Source organism: Sciurus vulgaris (genome assembly GCF_902686455.1).
Source record: "Sciurus vulgaris genome assembly, chromosome: 14".
In the NCBI taxonomy this organism is placed as follows: domain Eukaryota; kingdom Metazoa; phylum Chordata; class Mammalia; order Rodentia; family Sciuridae; genus Sciurus; species Sciurus vulgaris.
The window spans coordinates 92,987,002-93,005,087 of record NC_136475.1 but is presented as its reverse complement, the minus strand read 5'-3'; the positions used below and the strand labels follow the sequence as shown (position 1 = coordinate 93,005,087).

Below are 18,086 nucleotides of genomic sequence, written 5' to 3'. Positions count from 1 at the left end.
GGATCGCAAGTTCAAAGCCAGCCTTAGCAAAAGTTAGATGCTAAGCCATTCAGTGAGACCCTGTCTCTAAATAAAATACAAAATAGGGCTGGGGATGTGGCCTGGTACCCCCCCCTCCCCAAAAAAAAAAAGAGAGAGAGAGAGAGAGAATTGAGATGATGTTGATACAGTGTTTTAAATTAGGAAACCTCTTTCCTTTATTACTGATGTTATAAGACCCAGGGACCTTGATGAATGAGGGAGGGTGCAAATAAGAAAGAAGGAGCTTCATGTGTAACCTCAGCTCTGCCCTTCACCACGGGCTGGTGGCCTGCTTCTGCTCCCAGGACCCAGTTGCTGGCGTACGCAGTCATTTATAAGCAGACGTGTCTGCCCAGGGGCTGTTCTCTCACATGCCCGACAGACTCTAATCCAGACTCTAATCCATGCTGAGATACAGTGGTACCCACTACAGGAGGACTTCCTGCTGCAAGAGTCAGGTCAGGGATGTTGACGAGTGTTCTAAAGCGTAGGAAAGTGAGACAGAATATGATAGAAAAACCCAGTGTAGACAGAGACTCTGGTGGGGTTTTTTTCTCCTTTTCTGGGTTGTCACTGTTATATTCTCCAACAGTCAGAGCACTGCGCCTGGCACATAGTGGGTACTCAGATATTTCTTGGATTAACTGCAGGCCTCTTTGAGGAGACTGTATTCTGCAATCTGAAGGAGCCAGCAGATAGGTGGGGAGGGATGTTCCTGGGGGCGTTGAGGTCTGGAGGCAGGAAGAAGCCAGGGTGGCTGAGTACTGAAGAAAGAGTGGCCTGGAACAAGACTGAACGGAAAGGCTGAGGCGTGGGGGGCCTGTGGGTCTCCTAGGGTTCAGGATTTGATCCCAGGGTGTTGGGATGTTCTGGAATGGTTTTAAGCAGGGGATCTGTTCGCAGGGAGCTCCTGTGTGTGCCAGGCCCTGTTTGAGGGTCTGCTGACCCAAGAAGCCCAAAAGCAAAGTTCTTCTGCTTGTGGACCGTAGGTTCCACTCGGGAGGACACCCAGGAGGCCCGTGAGCAGACCCTGGCTGTGGCTGGGACGAGGCAGGAGTGGGGGCAGGAGTGGCTTCTGGAAGGAGGAGCCAGAGGCTCGAGTGATGTGAACCATCACTTAGGCACGCAGAGAGATGCAGCCAGAGAGGACAGTGACTTGTTGGGCACAGCGGGCGTGGGAGGCGTGGACTAATGTGGGGAATCTTCTGGGGCAGAATCGCCTACCTCTCTTCTTACCTTCCCAAACAGGCTGTGCCCAGGCTTACGTGCCTGTTCTTTCTCCTTCTTTTTTGATACTGGGGTTTGAACCCAGGGTGCTTAACCCCTGAGCCTTAATCCCAAGTCCTTTCTTTTTTCTTTAGTTTTTGAGATGGTCTCACTAAGTTGCTGAAGCTGACCTTGAACTTGGATCTTCCTGCCTCAGCCCCCTGAGTCACTGATCACAAATATGTGCCACCCCACCGACTCTACTGTGCCTTTTGTGCACTTTGCTCCCTTTCCTGGAAGGTCTTCCGGTGCTCTGTCCCTTCCTCCCTCCTGTCTCTCCGGACCTGGCCTCTGGACTCCCTGCTGCATCCTTGTCTCCCAAGGGGACACGCATCTTCTGCACAGCGGAGGCACCCTCTGCACGCCACCTCCCAGCATCCTCTGATCTCCTCTCTCTCCTGCCAAAGGGCACAGTCCTCTCAGGAGGGGCCTGCTGCTCACTCAGTCTCCCCCAGGGCGTGGCACAGGGTGTGGCACAGGGCATGGCCCAGGTGTGCGGCAGGGCCTGTGCTCTCGCCTGATTGGAACTTTGTGGGCGGTGATAGCACTGCTGTAGCAGCCGAGGTCGGGCCACGCAGGAATGTCTGCGCAGGAACTTGTGCTGGGTGGAAAGAGCCTAAAGACCGTCCCAGAGGGTGAGAAGACCTCACCTGTGCAGGGCTTTGGAGATGGACTCTTTGACAGACTCATTCCTGTGACGCGTGGCTGTAACATGCAGATCCCCTCTCTAGGTCCCTTATAACCTGGCACAAGGCGGTTTAGGAAGTGGGTCGCTTCCTTGCTGATATTTTATTTTTAGGAAGAAGCTATTCTGGGATTTCCTTTTTTCCCCTTTATTTTGCTCAAACTATCAGTTGGGTAGCAACAGATCACTTGTGGAAAAGTGAACCAGTTGGCCTTTTATGGGCATGAGCTCAGTAACCTATTAAACTAAGAATCTTCTGATACTTCCTTCTTGGATCAGTGTGTGTGTACACACTGCATGATCCTAAATCAGTCAAGCAGCTTTGACTTTTTAAATTCATATTTTGGGGATAAAACGTGGAGTTTGAGAGACTCGGCCGTGGCTCCGGGGAGATTCTCTCGTGTGCATTTCACACGTGGGAGTCCTTCACGTTCATTCATTGGAGTTCTCATCTCCCCTTCTTGGCCCCAGAAGCCAGTTTGCCTCCTGGGCAGGGCTGCCTCCCCACAAGCCAGCTACAGGAGGTTGCCGTGTTTCGCTGAGATCCTGGAAGCACGCTTGCTTGTCTTGAAGAAGCGCTTGAATGTGCATTAGTATTCTTTTTACTTGTTTTTGCTTTTCACTGTTTTTGAGAAATACTTCATGTTCTTTTCCTTTTATTTCATTTCCCAAAAAAAGAATCCGCATGTCTGCCTCATTCCTGGATTTTCCTGAAAGTTCCTCATCAGCCTGTGCTGCTACAGAGGCGGGGTCCCATTCTCCAGTGGAGCCCAGGGCTAGAGCAGCCCTTGACACCCTAACCGAAGCCCACCACTGCTGGGTTCTGGCTCTTCCAGCACATGGCTGCTGGACCCACAGTGCCGGCTGTTGTCTGGCTGAGTTGGTCAGACTCGAGTCCAGGTCTGGAGAAGCTTGTTCTCCAGCAGGGTGGGGTGGCTCCACAGGCAGACCCTCAGGGATGCCTGAAGCTGGGGTGGGGCCACGCGTACCCTGAGGCCAGAGGAGCACTCGAGATTGCATCTAAACAGGTGCATTTTCACGTCTTGAAAATCTGGCCAAGCAACCTAGAAAATGTGTAATCGAAAACAAAACTTGATAATGTCAGTGGTTACAGTTCCTCAGCTGAAGCTTGGAAAAATGTTAACAGGCACCACTTAGGAATAATTTGCCAGGGACTTGTGCTTGGGAATGCCATGGTGACCGCAGTCAGCAAGGCGGCCCTCCAGCTCCTCCTGGAATCTCCCCTTGGTGCCAGGCTGGACTGCAGTTTGAGAGTATGCCTGGGTGCTGCTGCACATTTCACGAGAAGCTTGCAGAAAGGTGGGATTTGAAAATGAGAGGGAGGGAGTTCTCCAGGTAGAGGCAGGTGGCGAAGATCGGGGAGGCTGAAATCCACATTGAAATCCAAGTTTACAGTGTTCTCCCGAGTGCACGTGCATTGCGGTGCTAGGAGCAGCGTCTGTGAGGAGAGGCTCATCTCCCAGCCCTTGGCTCCACTCGGGGCACCTGCAGCAGGCAGAGTTGCCAGGCTGCGAGGTGCCAGAGCAAAGCTCCTGTTCCGCTCCCGAGGGCACCTCTGCCTTTGTCCTCTGCAACATTTTTCCTATTCCCCATCCCAGCCCTCTCTCACTCTCACGTTCTCTCCCCCTCCGCCCTCCCTTCTTTCCTTCCTTTCTATATTACAAGAATTTGCAGTGATTAAAGAAATAGTTTCATAAAGAACATTTGCAAATAACCTTAGAACCAGATGAGCTAGCTCATCATGGAAGGGAACAGGACAGTTGCTCATCCTGTAGCTCTGCTGTGCCTCCAGATTTCCTCTTCCTTCTGGAAGGCCCTGCTGCTGGGGATACCAAGTGCAGACGTGGGCAAGATCTGGCATTTCTGCCCCAGCTCTGGGGAAGGCACCCGGTGGGTCTCTCTGACACAGTGGCTGTGCCAGAGGCATGTACTTCCTTCAGAAAAAGATCAGTTAGGTGAAGTAGAGGATCAGTAATATGAAGCGCTGCGTGTACTTCCAAAGGTAAGGCGGGGCCCTTCCTGCAGCCCAACTCTGGGCCTGCATCGGCTCCTGCGGTGTGAGCTCCTGTCCTTCCTCCTCACGCCTGCCAAGCCACAGGCCAACATTCTTCCGCGTTGTTTTCACGCCTGTGAGACACTTGATAGAAAAATGGTCCCACAGGGCCATTGCTGAGTTTACGAGGAAAAACATCACCTGACAGGAACACATGGGAGACCCTCATCATCTCCCCCAGATGTCTCCTTGGTAGAAGCTGGTGACTTCCCTCCTTCTCTTTTGTCCCTCCCGTGCCTTCCCTCCTCAAACTCGAGATGTTGTGGGAAAGTTGCCTGGCAGATGATCACACTAATGAACACACAGTTGCATGGTGGCAAACGCTTTGAAGCATAGGACAAAATGCTGAGAGAGTGTACCAAGGAGAACTCTCTTACACATGGAATTGGGAAGGCCTCAGTCACAGGCAGCATTCACCCTAAAACTCCAGGATGGCTGGGAACAGCTGTGTGGAACACATGCTGCGGGCAGAGGCCTTTGAGAGGCACAGGCAGGGCCTGAGGCTGGAGGATTTGGTGGCCATGGAGAGACAGAGGGAGGCCTGTGGGTCTAGAACCATGTGACTCAGGGGGGTGACCAGTGTGGCTGGAGGCTGGAGACCAGAGGCCGGAGGCAGTAGGGCCAAACTACGTAGGCTGTGCAGGCCTATTACTGGCTCATGCTTGGTCCTGAGCCTTTTGGGAAGCGGCCTCCTCGTTCCCCAGCAGGCTCACATGCGGCTGGCCGCGGGCAGTGCTGACTTGCTCTGCAGCCCTGCCTGACTTTTTTTGCTGCGCCTTGTCACAAGTGACCTCATAGCCCCGAGTTCTGCGCTTGAGAGCATCTCTCTGTTATCTGACTGTAAGTTCTCCCACGTCGCTGTCCTACTCTGTAGATGGAGCTCGGCCATTCCTGTGCGTCAGGATTGCCTGGTTGTTGTTGTTTTTAACTGTTCCTTCTCCTTTCCACGTGACCACTGCTGTGGAGGAACACTCTCCAGTGCCTTACTCTTGTTTGCACCCTTTGGCTTTTTTTTTTTTTTTTTTTCTTTGTCTCAGATCCATTCATTTAGATGCTCAGAAGACTCTGGATCAAAGCTCTTGCTGCCATTTTCAGTAGAATCCTGTTCTCATTGTCAGTTGAGGATCTCAATTTATGTGGGTCAAGAAATCACAAGTGCTCAGGCTAATTGCAGTTCCTTTTCTATTCTTCTAGTTTTGAGTGTCGTTTTATTCTCGATTTGCCTGATATTTTAAGTTTCTATTCATACAGATGTTTCCCCTAGGAGTTAGGTAATGACTCCAAGTCACTTTTCTTCAAAGAAGTTTTTCTGTCTGACAAGGTTATTTTCTCCTTTATGAAGCACAATCTGTGTTTCTTCGTTTCCCTAGTTTTTTCCAGGATGGACTGAAAGCAGTAGAAAGCCTCAAGCCTTCCATTGAAACCCTCTCCACCGATCTGCACATGGTGAGCAGTCCCTCCCTCAGTCCCTCTGTGCTGTGTGGCTGAGCACGCCGTGCTCGCGTGGAGGAGCGTGGCATCGTGTGCCCGTGGCAGGGGAGGGGGCCGGCGAGGTGGCTGCACTGCCACAGCCTCCCTTTTCTGCTCCTTGGTTTTATAGATCAAGCAGACCCAGGATGAAGAACGAAGACAGCTGATGCAGCTGCGGGACACCTTGAAATCATCACTGCAGGTCGAACAGAAAGAGGTGAGGGCATTTAATTTTGAAAGATTGCTATTTAAGTCTCGGAGGCCTTGGGACCGCGGATCTGAAATCCTGACCGCCAGGGTCTCACTGTTGGCTCTGGGGCCGTGTCAGGCAGCGCTGAAGCAGAAGCAGTTTTACCAAAGCATCATGGGTTTGTTGGGGGTGTGGGGGGACCACCTTGGGCGTCCACCCAGGGCGAGCCCTTCTTGCCCAGCAGCCAGCTGGGCATTTCCCAGGGCCTTTCTCACATTGCACACTTGCCCCTTTAGCCCATTGTTTTGCCCCTGAACCCCTGCAGTTTCCTGGCCCTGACATGTCCGGACTCTGCCCCTTGGGAAGGAACACAGCAGGTGGCCACCTGGGTCCTTTCCAGCCCCGAGACTGCTCTGTAAGATGCGAAGAGTTAGATTCTCTTAGGGCTCTGTCCTGAGGGGCATGCATCCAGGCCTCTGTCCTGAGGGGCACATATCCGGGCCCCCGTCCTGAGGGGTGCACAGCCAGGGCCCCTGTCCTGAGAGGTGCACAGCCAGGGCCCCTGTCCTGAGGGGCGCACATCCAGGCCCCTGTCCTGAAGGGCACACCTCTGAGCCCCCGTCCTGAGGGGCACACATCCGGGCCCCTGTCCTGAGGGGCGCACATTCATGGCTCTGTCCTGAGGGGCGCACATCCGGGGCTCTGTCCTGGGAGGCACACATCTGGGGCTCTGTCCTGAGGGGCACACATTCGTGGCTCTGTCCTGAGGGGCGCACATCCGGGGCTCTGTCCTGAGAGGTGCACATCCGGGCCCCTGTCCTGAGGGGCGCACATTCGTGGCTCTGTCCTGAGGGGCGCACATCCGGGGCTCTGTCCTGAGGGGCGCACATTCGTGGCCTCTCCTGTATCACCTGTTGTGTAGTGACATCTGTGTGCTCACACTAAATTTGTATTTTTATGGGGCTCATGAAAAGAACATGGAGTTCTGGCATTTGCTGGTAAATGGATGGAGTTAGAGAATATCATGCTAAATGAAATAAGCCAAACCCCAGAAGCCAAAGGCCCAGTGTTTTCTCTGATATGTGAATGCTAATTCATAATAAGGGGACACTAGGGAAGAATAGAGTTACTTCATATTAGGTAGAGGGGATTGAAGGGAGGGTAGGGGGTCTGGGGGAAGGAATGATTGTAGAGAAAACATATTATTACCTCATGTACATGTATGACTGCATGACTGATGTGATCCTGCAGTATGAAAAATCCAAAAAATGAGATTATACTCCATTTATGTATGATCTATCAAAATGTATAAATGCATTCTACTCTCATGTGCAACTAATTAGAACAAATAAAATTTAAAAAAATAAAAATGAAAAAACATGGAGGTAAGTTTTAAAGGTAGTTTTGTGATGTGTTGGCTACAATGTGGGTATTATAACATGAACTTCTTTCTACCTCCAGCCAGAGTCACTGTGTTGCCCAGGCTAGCCCTGAACACCTGGGCTCAAGCAATCCTCCTGCCTCAGCCTCCTGAGTAATGGGAATAGAAAGTGAATTTAACACAAACCTACTTCCTTGTCAATAAAGGAATGCGATTAAATGTTTGTCCAGTAGGTTTTGGATACATAGCCATTAATCTGCTTCACAGAGCATAACGTTCACTGTTGGTGCTTCACTGTGAGATCTTGTACTATAACTCAATGTTGTTGTTTTTCTCCCAAATGCACTTGCCTTTCGTGACCGAAGTCTAGGAGAGTAAGTAGCTCAGTATTTTAACAAATCGGAGGGGTCTGCATGTTTTGTTCATGAACTTCAAAATACGTTTCTTACTAGCTAGTAGCACCTTAAATCTTAGCCCTCTTTCATTGCAGTCGATTTTGCTGAAGGCTAAAGAATTCCAGTGCACAGGCTTAGTGCAGTGGGAGTGTTTGGAGTTGCTGGGTCTCCTGTGCAGAGGGAGCAGCCTGCCTCTGCTCACCCCGCCTGCCCTGCTGGCTCACTGCGGCGACAGCCTGTTCCCTCTTAGACCCTGGCCTTCCTGCAGCTAGCTGTGGGCAGCGCAGGCGGCCCCTCACCTCCTCTACCTCCATCACGGGTGGTAAAGTGAGAGGCCAGCAGGGCGGCGCTGGGAGCTGCCCTCAGCATGGTGCCTGCCTCTGGGTCTAGAGCACGTGTCCTAGTGACTTGCTATCCAGACATGGCGCCAGCCTAGAGGAAGCTCTGGCCCTTCTGTGGGTGGAGGAGGCGGGCTAGGCGTGGAGGCAGGAGGCCCCTCTAGGCCTCGCTCCAGGGCCTTGGCAAGGAGGAGGGTCTGTCCTGATAGCAGAGCCCAGGTTTAAAATGAAGGGGAGCAGCGGGGTCAGCAGTCCTGGCGCCGTGCAGGACCCTGTGCACCCTGACTGCAGAGCGAGGCTGGGGAGAGCGCAGCTCATTTCCGGCTCTGCAGAGGAGTGTGCAGACCCACCGGCACAGCCAGTCTCTTAGGCTTCAGCCTCTAGTTGGTTTTGTCGGCCAGTCTGCCTGCCCTGATGGCCTGAACGACTTGATGAACTTTCTTGACTTTCCTCTAGCTTTGTCCTGGGGGCTGGCCATGTCCTTCAGATCCCAGGACCACCATCCTCCATGTTCTGGGGTCTGGCCCTGTCCTCCATGTGCCAGGGGCTGCCACATCCTCCACTTCCTGGGGCTGTCAGTATCCTCATCATTCTCCTGGCTGTGTCTGTCGTGTTTCCTGTCTGTCACACTCTGCACTTGATGGTATTTAGTCTGTGGACACAGTTGAAGGGCTAAGCAGACGTGCCTGAGTTGGACGTACGCATGTTTTGAAATTCTTTTTAGGGTTTGAGCTGTAGCTTGTGTTCTCTAAGTACAGCGGCACCCATTGAGCGCCTGGGCCTTGTGAGGCGCTCATCCTCTGGTTGGATTCTTCTTTGGGACTACAGAGCTGGAGGTGTTGGTGGCTCTGATTCAGCATTGTGAAAATTCTGTGATGAGCAGTGACGGTTCATGGGGGGCGGCCTGCTCCGAGGGCACCTCCTGAACGGGCACTTTCTTCCACCACTTTCCAACATCCCTCACTGGAAGGAGTCCAGAGCACAGGCCTCACAGCGTGGTGGCTCAGGCTGCTCTTCTTTGTCACCCGTGGCTGTGCTTTGATTCACGGGATCACGTGCCGCTATGATCCCAGTGTAAGTCATGCCTGTCAAATCACCTGCCATTGGGATTTTGTGGAGGTATTTTTCTGCTCTCTGTAAAGAGGATACTGCTCTGGTTTTTCCATCATTTTGTTAGGAAAATTTAAAAACTTACAGAAAAGTTGAAAAATTGTGCAGCCTACGCAGGTATGTACCCTGGCATTCGGCTCTGGGGAGTTCCTTCTGCCAGGTTAAGCCCCTCCGTACCGCTGGGTTTTACAGGAGCTCCCTTGCTGTCAGCGTTTACTCTGCCTTTCCATCCCTGTACACCTGTGCGGTTCTGCTGAGTCCCTGCTGAAGTCCAGGTGGCATGAGATGCTTCACCGTCTGATCTTGAGAACCCAGTCATGGGCTACTGGGGAGATGCTCGGGCTCTGGGATAAAGGTTTAGAAGCCAAGTGCCGAAACCACGGTGATTTTTCCACTCTGCAGCTCTCTCCAGTGGCTTCTGTCTCCCGGTCAGCTCTGCTCCTTCTTTTCAAGGGTCCCTGTCTAGCGCAGTGTGGCTGGATGGTTGTGCTGTCTGGTGTCAGAGGTCCATTAGGGCCATAATTTCCTCCCGACTCTGGCTTTCCTTTCTGGGTTTGGGAACCTTATCATGCCCGAATCTGGCCCTATTAGAACCCCTTCCAGTGGCCCCCTTACCTCCTGCTGAGCTGGTACCCCGTGCTGGCCTTCTCGTCTGCCACAGTGGAACATGCCCTGTGCATTGGTTCCCATGATCGGCAACCCTTTCCTCGGCGCTCAGCACAGGCCCCACACACACCCCAGGGGACAAGAGGTGCACTTCTCACCGCTTCAGAGTTCACAGCCAGGAGGTGGAGCCTTTCTTCATGATGAGCTGAGGAAGGGCTGTCTCCAGGTCGCCTGAATCACCTCGAGGACGCTGGAGTGATTGGTGCTAAAGCAGGTTCAGTTTTATGCCAGACAGATTTACAGTCCTTTTTTTTTTTTTTTCCTGGATTTTAGATTTTACATGACAGTAGCTTCAGTTTTGCCTGCATGTTTGATGGAATCAGTAAGTGCCTGGTCTAAAGAGTAAAACAATACTGTCTTCCTTGAGGTGTGGCACAGGGTCTGGTCCTGTTGAGTGGTGGGTGTCCTCCTTCCTGCTCCTGAGACTTATAAATGGGCCTCACTTGCACGTGTCGGGACTTCACCGCTGATTTTGGGCAGGCTTTTTTTTCTCCCCAGATGGATAGACGTTGTGCAGTTCAGTCTTTGGACAAGGTTTATTTTTAGTTTTTTACAGAGTCCTGCAGGTGAACAGTATTGCTCTTCCCTCTCCATTCACTTCTCCCAGCAGCGATCATAGCTGGGCTCACTCTGCATTTCTGGTGCTGAAGGACAGCCCCTCTGGGAGAGCATGGGACATGGGACCATCCTCGCCCCACAAACCACCAGCGTGCACTGGTTGCTCCAGGAGGTCCCTGTGGGAAATGAAGCCCTTTCCCCCAGGTGGGGCCTGTGTGCTTTAGCCACTTGTCACTCATAGGGATAGTGCCTGAGCATATATATTGCTGGTGGCTCAGATGATGCTTTGTCTTTGTGTTTTTTCAGAGTTTAAAAAGTCAGGGCTGGACATTCACGTTTATGGATTGGAAGACGTGGCATTGTTGCAATGGCAATTCTCCCCAAATGATCTATGGATTCAGTGTGATCTCCATCAAAATCCTAGCTGCTTTTTTGCAGAAATTGACAAACTGGTTCTAAAGTTTGTATGGAAATACCAGGGGCCCAGAATAACTAAAACCATCTTGAAAAAGTAGACTCATATTTCCTGATTTCAAAACTTACCCCAAAGCTATAATCATCAAGGCTGTGTGGTAGACATATGGTAGACAGAAAAGATCAATGAAATAGAGTGGAGAGTCCAGAAATAAAGCCTTACACTTGTGGCGAGTGGGTTTTCAGCAGGTGTGCCTGACAGTGGGGGAAGGAACTGTTTTCAGCAGTTGTCCTGAGGCAGCTGGACCAGCCACAAGCCAGAGAATGGACAGGAACCCTGCTGCATACCATGACCAAAAGTCAGCTCAAAATCGTCCGAGACCCAAGTGTAAGCGCTAGAATTATCGAAGTCTTTCAAGAGACCCATAGGTGCAGGTCCTTGTGTCTTGGATTAGGCAGCGTCTCTTACACATGATCCCTAAGGAACAAACAGCAGAAGAAATGGTAAATTGGAGTTCATCAAAATTAAAAAATTGGTGCTTTGGGACTCTTCTTTCAGACTGTTGTGGTTCCAGGCCTGCCACTGTTGCTGGTCCCTGAAGTCCACACTGTCTCAGGCCTCCGCAGGTTTTCTGCCTCCTGGCTGCAGTGTCTGTCCCTCTGTTCCTGCGTGGCGGCCACATCACCCCGCTGTCTTAAGGACCCTCCCTTTCTGTCTGCCAGGTTCTGCTTGCACCTTCAAGCCCGCTTCCTCCTGTGGTTTTCTCCACTCGACGCTGCAGGTCTTGAGCATGCATGCACCTGTTTATTTCTGAACTCAGACACTTTCTCACCGAACTCTAGCCCCATCCCTTTATGTTTTATTTTGAGACGGGGTCTCACTGAGTCACCAGGGCTGCCTTGACTTGCCATCCTCCTGCCTCAGCCTCCCGAGTTGCTGCCGTTAGAGGTCTGTGCCACTGTGCCCGGCCAGTTCTTGCATGTTCTTATTCTTAGTTTGGATCACAGTGACTTCCATACCGTGGTTCCTTCCTGGTCTGGGCTGTGCTCATTTTCCCTGAGGATAGTCCCTGCTTGCCATCAGCGAGGAGCCTCTGAGGACTCCCCCAGGCAGGAGGCCTGTAATGGAAGGGGCATTGGCGTGGGAGGTGGGATTCCACTCCTGGCTCTGCTCTTGCTTTCAGGAGCTCTGCATCTTGAGCAAATCAATTTTGCTGTGTCTCTGTTTCTTCTTACAGAGTGAACTGGTTGTGGTCAGGGTGCAAGGTTCCTGGTAAACAGAAGCAGGCATGTCTCACTCGGCCCTGCCTGGTGGGCCTGTGGACTGTCTGTCCACATCTTGCTCCCCTCTTGATTTCCTGCACTCTGCCAGAGTTTCCAGCACTGGTCCCAGAGGCCTTGTTGGGCCTCATCTTGGGACATTTGATATTATTTGTCAAACATCAGTTGAGCCCTGGTTGGGGCCTAGGTACTGGGCTTGGCCCTGGGGATTCATGGCTGGTCATGGCCAGAAGCTTTTATAGCTGAGTTTGCCCAGAGCAGTAACTCAGTCCAGCTCTCAGCTGACCACACGGTTGGTGTTCCTGAGATTCCGTCTCCCTGTGGTCAGGGTCGGTGCTGGTTAGGTTCAGTGTCACCTGCGCCCACCTCCTTGAGATTGACAGGTGAGGAAGGGAATATTCAGTCAGTACTGTTCTGTGCCAGGCGTTTGGTGTGTGATCTTGGTCCTCCCTTTATCGACTCTCTTACTGGGTCTTGTTTTCCTGGTGTACAAGAAGGAAACGGGCAGAGAGCTCATGTAACTTGTTTTAGGCAGAGGGTGGTTCTGCTGTTTTACCCGAGAGCTGCTGCTCTCCTAGCATGTCACATCACCTTCCTTCCTGCGGCCACTTTGCCTTCCCAGGAGCTGGTGCGAGGACCTTAAAGCTCAGGGTGAAACGAACCTGTGACTTCAAGTTGCTTGTTCTTCCGGCCACTTTGGAAGTACTTATTTTTGACATTTCCTTCTCCAGCCTGCTAGATGGCTCTTACCAGTTCCTGGATATGTTTATGACCCTTTTTTGTCATGGTGAGAAGGGGAGATTTTTCTGATGTAAAAAAAAAGGTGGGAGACTGGGGTTGTGGCTCAGTGTAGAGCGCTTGCTTGGCACGCGTGAGGCCCTAGGTTTGACCCTCAGCACCACATAAAAATAAAAAAGCAAAGGTATAAAAAAATAAAAAATACTTAGCAAGGTAAAATCAAAAGAAAAAAAACATTTAGGCATGAGTTTCCTTTGTGAACTGCTTTTTAAAAATCGGGACGTGGGCAATGTATTAAAAAGCAAATTCTTGGCTCTTTTTTAGGACTCACAAATTCGCCAAAGTACTGCTTATAGCTTACATCAGCCTCAGGGAAACAAAGAGCACGGGACCGAGCGGAACGGAAACCTCTATAAGAAAAGTGACGGGTAGGTGCAGTGGCATTGCCGACGTGGAAGCTGAGACAGACGCTGGTGATCTCCTGTGTCCGAAATGTCTAAACTCTTGCTGTTTTTCCCTCTTACCCATAAGGATCCGGAAAGTGTGGCAGAAAAGAAAATGTTCAGTTAAAAACGGTTTTCTGACCATATCCCATGGTACCGTAAGTATCCTCTTCTAATCCGTGATCTGTGCTGTGTGCAGTCGGAGAAAGTCTGGCTGTAGACCGCGGTGGCTTCTGGGAACATGGTGTCCAGTGTGGGATGTGGCGTGGAAGCTGCGTTTGGAAAGCCAGCCTGCCCTCCGGCTAGCTTTGGGGCTCCTACTCTGCCTTCTCGGTAGGAGGAGCTTGTCACTCCTCTTCAGAGTCAGGGTGACTGGTGAGCCAGGGGTCTTTACCTAGAAGCAGGTGCTTTCCAGAAAGCACAGAGCAGCAGATGGCTCCCCCAGCTACCCATGTCCTGATCTCACTTGGGAAGATCTCTGCTTTTCCATTAAATGGAAAATGTTTCAGTGCTCAGAACTCTGGGAACCAGAAATCCAAGAGAAGAGATTTCAGTAACTTCATTATAAAAGTCTCCCGCACCAGGCCCAATCTTAATCGAGTTCTCTTCTGTCTTCTTCATAAGAGCCCATGCAAGAAAAGCAGCTCTGCCTGTTGAGCTTTTGAGAAAACCAAGCAGAATAAAATCACACACCAGTCTAGCTTTCAGAGACTGGGAACTGGACTCAGAGTCATGCCCGACTTCTCTTCCAAGAGGCATTAGGCATATTATCCCCTTGCCTGGTGTGACCGGGGCTGGTGGAAGCCACATGGGGTGGGCTGGTGGACACCTCTGGAAAGGTCTAGAGGCTGCCGTTTTGTTCTCCCCGAGCTGGGCCCAGCACTGGTGCACCCAGCAGCCTTGGTGGCGTAATGGATGGTGGTGAGGATAAGTCACCCTCCAACATGAAGAATTTATTAAACAGGTGCCCTTCATCTTGGTCCTCCTTCCAGCCTCCCACCAGTCCCTGTGAAAGGCAGAGCAGGACAGGAGCCCAGATGAGTTTTTCAAGTCCTTAGAAAGATCACCTATCACTCATTGTTGGGGTCTTGAGAAGCAGCCCTTCTCAGTGCTTTAAAAAATCAGGGCAACACACTGAAGCAGGGACTGTGCTGCGGGTCCCTGGGGAGCCATTGTTCTTGCCAGTTCCATCAAGGGAAGGGAAAGGGAGTCGAGAAGCAGCACGTGTGCGTGTAGCCTGCGGGGCTCTGGCCCAGGGATTGACTGTCTCCACCAGGCAGTTGAACGTCATCCCTTCTCCCTAGTCCAGTGTCACTGGCACGGCACGGTCACCACCTTACTCTGGGGACCTTGTGGTTCGGATCTCTGTGCTTTGCTTTCCCTGTAAAGAAACACACAGGGTGAGGAGCGGTGTGGGTGCCGTAGACCAAGCAGGGCAACTCCATACTGTGTCTCACTTGGAATGACGACGTGAGACCAGGAACTAGGCGGCTTCCTCGCTGACCCACAGCCTGCGACTCAGGCTCCCCATTGCTCGTTCTGTTGTCTAGCTTGGGCTTACCACTCAGGTGCAGAAGTTGCCACCCAATGGTTTCATTTCCTGCTCGTACAGCTCCCAAGTCACGAGGCATATCTATGTAGGTAGGAGTCCCCCAGGCCCAGGGCCTCAGCCTGTGCCAGGGAGTTGCTACCATGCCATGACAGAGGACAGAGGACAGGCCTGCTCATCCTTCACTGGCAGCATGGTTGACTTCAAGTCACTAAGTGCTCAAGTCCTCTCAGAAGACCAGCCTAGTTTCCCTTGCGTTTTGAGGCTTGCCCCCATTTCTGGCAGATGGTACGGTTTTAACTAGCTTCACTAGGGCGCTGACAGCTCTGCTTCTGCATATCTAATGAGAGTTTCGTGTTTTGAGAGGACGCCCTCCAGGGATGCTTCATCCTGCCATTAGCAACCACTGCCTGCTCCAGCTGCAGGGGCTGCGGGTGGGCTCTGCCCTGGTCCGCCCCCCAGGCCTTGCAGGAGCATAAGAAGGCTGCCTGCCAGCCCTCCCTCCGCTTGCTCAGCACTTCTTTGCCCCCTTTTCCTTGTCCTTTTCTGCAAGCCCTGGGAGTGAGGGTCTTGAAGCCCCCTCCAAGGGCCCACACCTACAGTGTGGCATGTGCAGACTTGAATGACTCCCGCTGAGAAGGAGAGTTGAGATGCCTCTTCGCTTCGGTTTGGTGTTGCCTTGGCTTCTCATGCAGTTTTAGCCAGCACCTCCTGCAGGTGCTAGTTCGCCACTGGCAGGAAAGGGCACCTTTCCAAAGACCTTACTCGGACCGGGAGGTCTAAAAGCAGCACCTGGCAGACAGCTGAGAACCGGGTCCTTAAGAAGTGGAAGCCCACAGGGCGTATTTGCACTGTTTGGAAAACTCTTCCCAGGAAGCTGGCAGCCTTCAGCAAGTGAAGAGGCTGTGTTCTGTATGCAGGCTGGGGTGAGGGTAGCACCCGAGAGGAGTTCAGTGAGAGCCCCAGTTGGTATTCCCTGGCAGCCACGCCAGTCGTGTTTTCTGGCACTGGGAAGAAGTGATTCTTGGGACGAAACACTCAGGCTGCGTGTCTTCTTTGCCAAGTTAACAGTTCTGCCCCACCACCAAAGGCTGCAGGCTGTGTTCTGCTGGAAGAATTTCCACTGGCTCTTAAAGCATCTCAAAATTTTTAAATGACCACCAGTCATGCAGAAAGAAGAATACAAACTTCCTTTTAAAAAGCCTGTCAAATGGCAAAAAGTAGAATGCCTGGTTAAAATGGGAGATTGGCTGATAATTCACGCCTCGTGGCCAGTGCTGGGGCCATCGCCTCTCTCCCCTGAGGTTCCTGCTAAGCCAGGCTGCTCAAGTCAGGTTCTCAAGGAGTGCCCATTACCTTGGGGAGCAGATGAAACTGTTGGGTGGCTGAACTGAGTGATGACACTCTCTTTCTAAATTACAGCAAGGAGAGAATTTAATGGATAGAATTTTCATAAATTTTTCTCACCGCTTTTCTCTAGCTAAGGATTCATCTGAATGGACAAATAGCAAATCATTCTTAATGTAGAACTTAGAACAACTGATGTCGCTTAAGATCGCCAGCTTGCAGTATTGTGGTTGTCATTTTTTTTACGTAGTGACTTTTGTCCCTTTCTCATTATTCCTGGTTTAAATACAGGCTCTGGATTCTTTTTCTGTATTTCGTGGTTTCATTTGCTGTGAAGTGAGAAATCTGTCTTTGAGGTGGTTATACTGACAGAGAATAAACAACTTTCCCCATGCTCCAGGGAAGTAGGAAGAGTCAAATTTAGAGGTGGGGTTGGAGAAAGGATGATCCTTCAAACTGTGGTTCTTTGCTGCTCCAAAGAAGTCCGGGTGAGGGACTGCCTTCTGTAGATACCATGTCAGGGCCAGGGAGAGGGCAGCAAGCTCTCCGCCTGGAGCCCAGCTGGTGTTTTGGAGCTGGCTTCCCTGCTCCCAGGCTGCAGAACCACAGCAAATGATTTCAGGCTGTGTCTTTATCTGCAGCAGTGGAGTGGGAATATTGAATGAATGAATCCAGGAAGCCTGTGTACCGCCGAGCCTGGCTTGTATAAGTCGGCAGTAATAACAGCTGAGTGAGTGTAGCTCTTCTTGGTCCCGTTTGTCACCTTGTCCATTAAGTGCTTCTGCATGCACCAGAGAGCACGGGCCCATTTAATTGCTCCTGTGCCTAGGAGCGTCAGACACCACGATCTGGAAGTAGGCCTGAGAACTACACGTCTCTGTGTGGGATTGTAGGGCAGCCAGACGGGCCATACACCTTGTTACGGTGCCTGGTCTCTACATGGGGCTCCTCTCACCACTGTAAAAATGGATCATTTGTGCCTTAGTGTCTGGACCAGCCAGTAATCTTGTTGGTAAAGATCTAAATTGGTGGGGCTTTTACTTGGAACTGTTAAGTTTGCAAGATTAGATAGCTTGGAGTCTTCTGGTACTGTTTCCTGATGATCCTAGAATTCTGTTAGGAATCTATGGGCAAAGGAGAATATCCAGTGGATAAGATCCACATAGCCACAAACCAGGAACATCCGTGACAGCCCTGTTTGTCCAACATCTGTGTGTCCAGACTTCAAATCCTTCACCCTTTTTCAAACCCAGATCCTGCCCACTGTACAGATTGGTCCCATTTTAACGGAGACCTCTCTGCCTGCACTCTGTAGGGGTAGTGGCAAGAAGCCCTTAGGTCTGCGAATGCACAGGACTTCTCGGGCCTGCCAGTACGTGTCTGGATCACTCCCAAACCCAAACCATCTGCCCTGAAGCAGCTGATGACAAGGGGAGTGGGCAGCACAAAGGCTGGAAGCCAGAGACGGGGTATTTTGTCTGTCCTTTGGCAGCTCCATAGGTTAGTAAGGTAAGCCCTCCCCACGTGGAGATTTCTCCAAGCTCTTAAGGCATTTTACCATTCAGGATTCTTATTTCTGAAATTATCTTCTTATCCTTTGCCCTTTGCTTTTCTGAAAAAGTATGATTTTTTTTTTTTTTTTAACTAGTAAAATGGCCATTTTTGACATAGCTGTGGTGAAGGTGTGCTCTGCTCTCTTCCGTGTGGTGCTGGGGTTACGTCTGTGAATGTGTGTTTTGTTGAAACTCCAGGGACATTGACGGTCATGGTTGAGAATGGTGACTCTTCTCTGCTGTCACTTCAGAAAGCAGGGGAAATTTCTGCCGTTTGGCGTGGCGATCACTTTTCCTGGGGATGAGGTTTTCACTCAGAAACACTTTTAAGAGCACTGGAAATTGAGCTGACCCCAGACCCTCTCCACACCCTGTGCCCCCATAACAGTCAGACCCTAGGCTTTGGGCCTGCAACCCAGGAGCATTCTGGTCTCCGGGGGCTAGTGCCCCGGCCTGGAGGCACCCACTGCTCTGCCCCTCGTCCAGGGAAGTGTGTAGACCACCCGTGAGCCCTGGCAGGGGGACCCCTCGTCCAGGCAGGTGCGTAGACCACCCGTGAGCCCTGGCAGGTAGGATGGTGGCCCTTGTGTGTGACTGAAGTCTCCAT

The 18,086-nt window shown here is 51.5% G+C and overlaps 1 protein-coding gene across 2 annotated transcripts in view; it reads left to right on the top strand.

The window, feature by feature from the left end:
• Positions 1-18,086, top strand: part of ASAP2 (ArfGAP with SH3 domain, ankyrin repeat and PH domain 2) — a 138,306-nt gene that overhangs the window by 76,447 nt on the left and 43,773 nt on the right. For both annotated transcript variants that reach the window (XM_079111587.1, XM_079111586.1), the window contains exons 8-11: positions 5,417-5,492; positions 5,647-5,733; positions 12,912-13,015; positions 13,119-13,188. In XM_079111587.1, the coding sequence (XP_078967713.1) occupies positions 5,417-5,492; positions 5,647-5,733; positions 12,912-13,015; positions 13,119-13,188 (337 nt within the window). The remainder of the gene's footprint in view (positions 1-5,416; positions 5,493-5,646; positions 5,734-12,911; positions 13,016-13,118; positions 13,189-18,086) is intronic.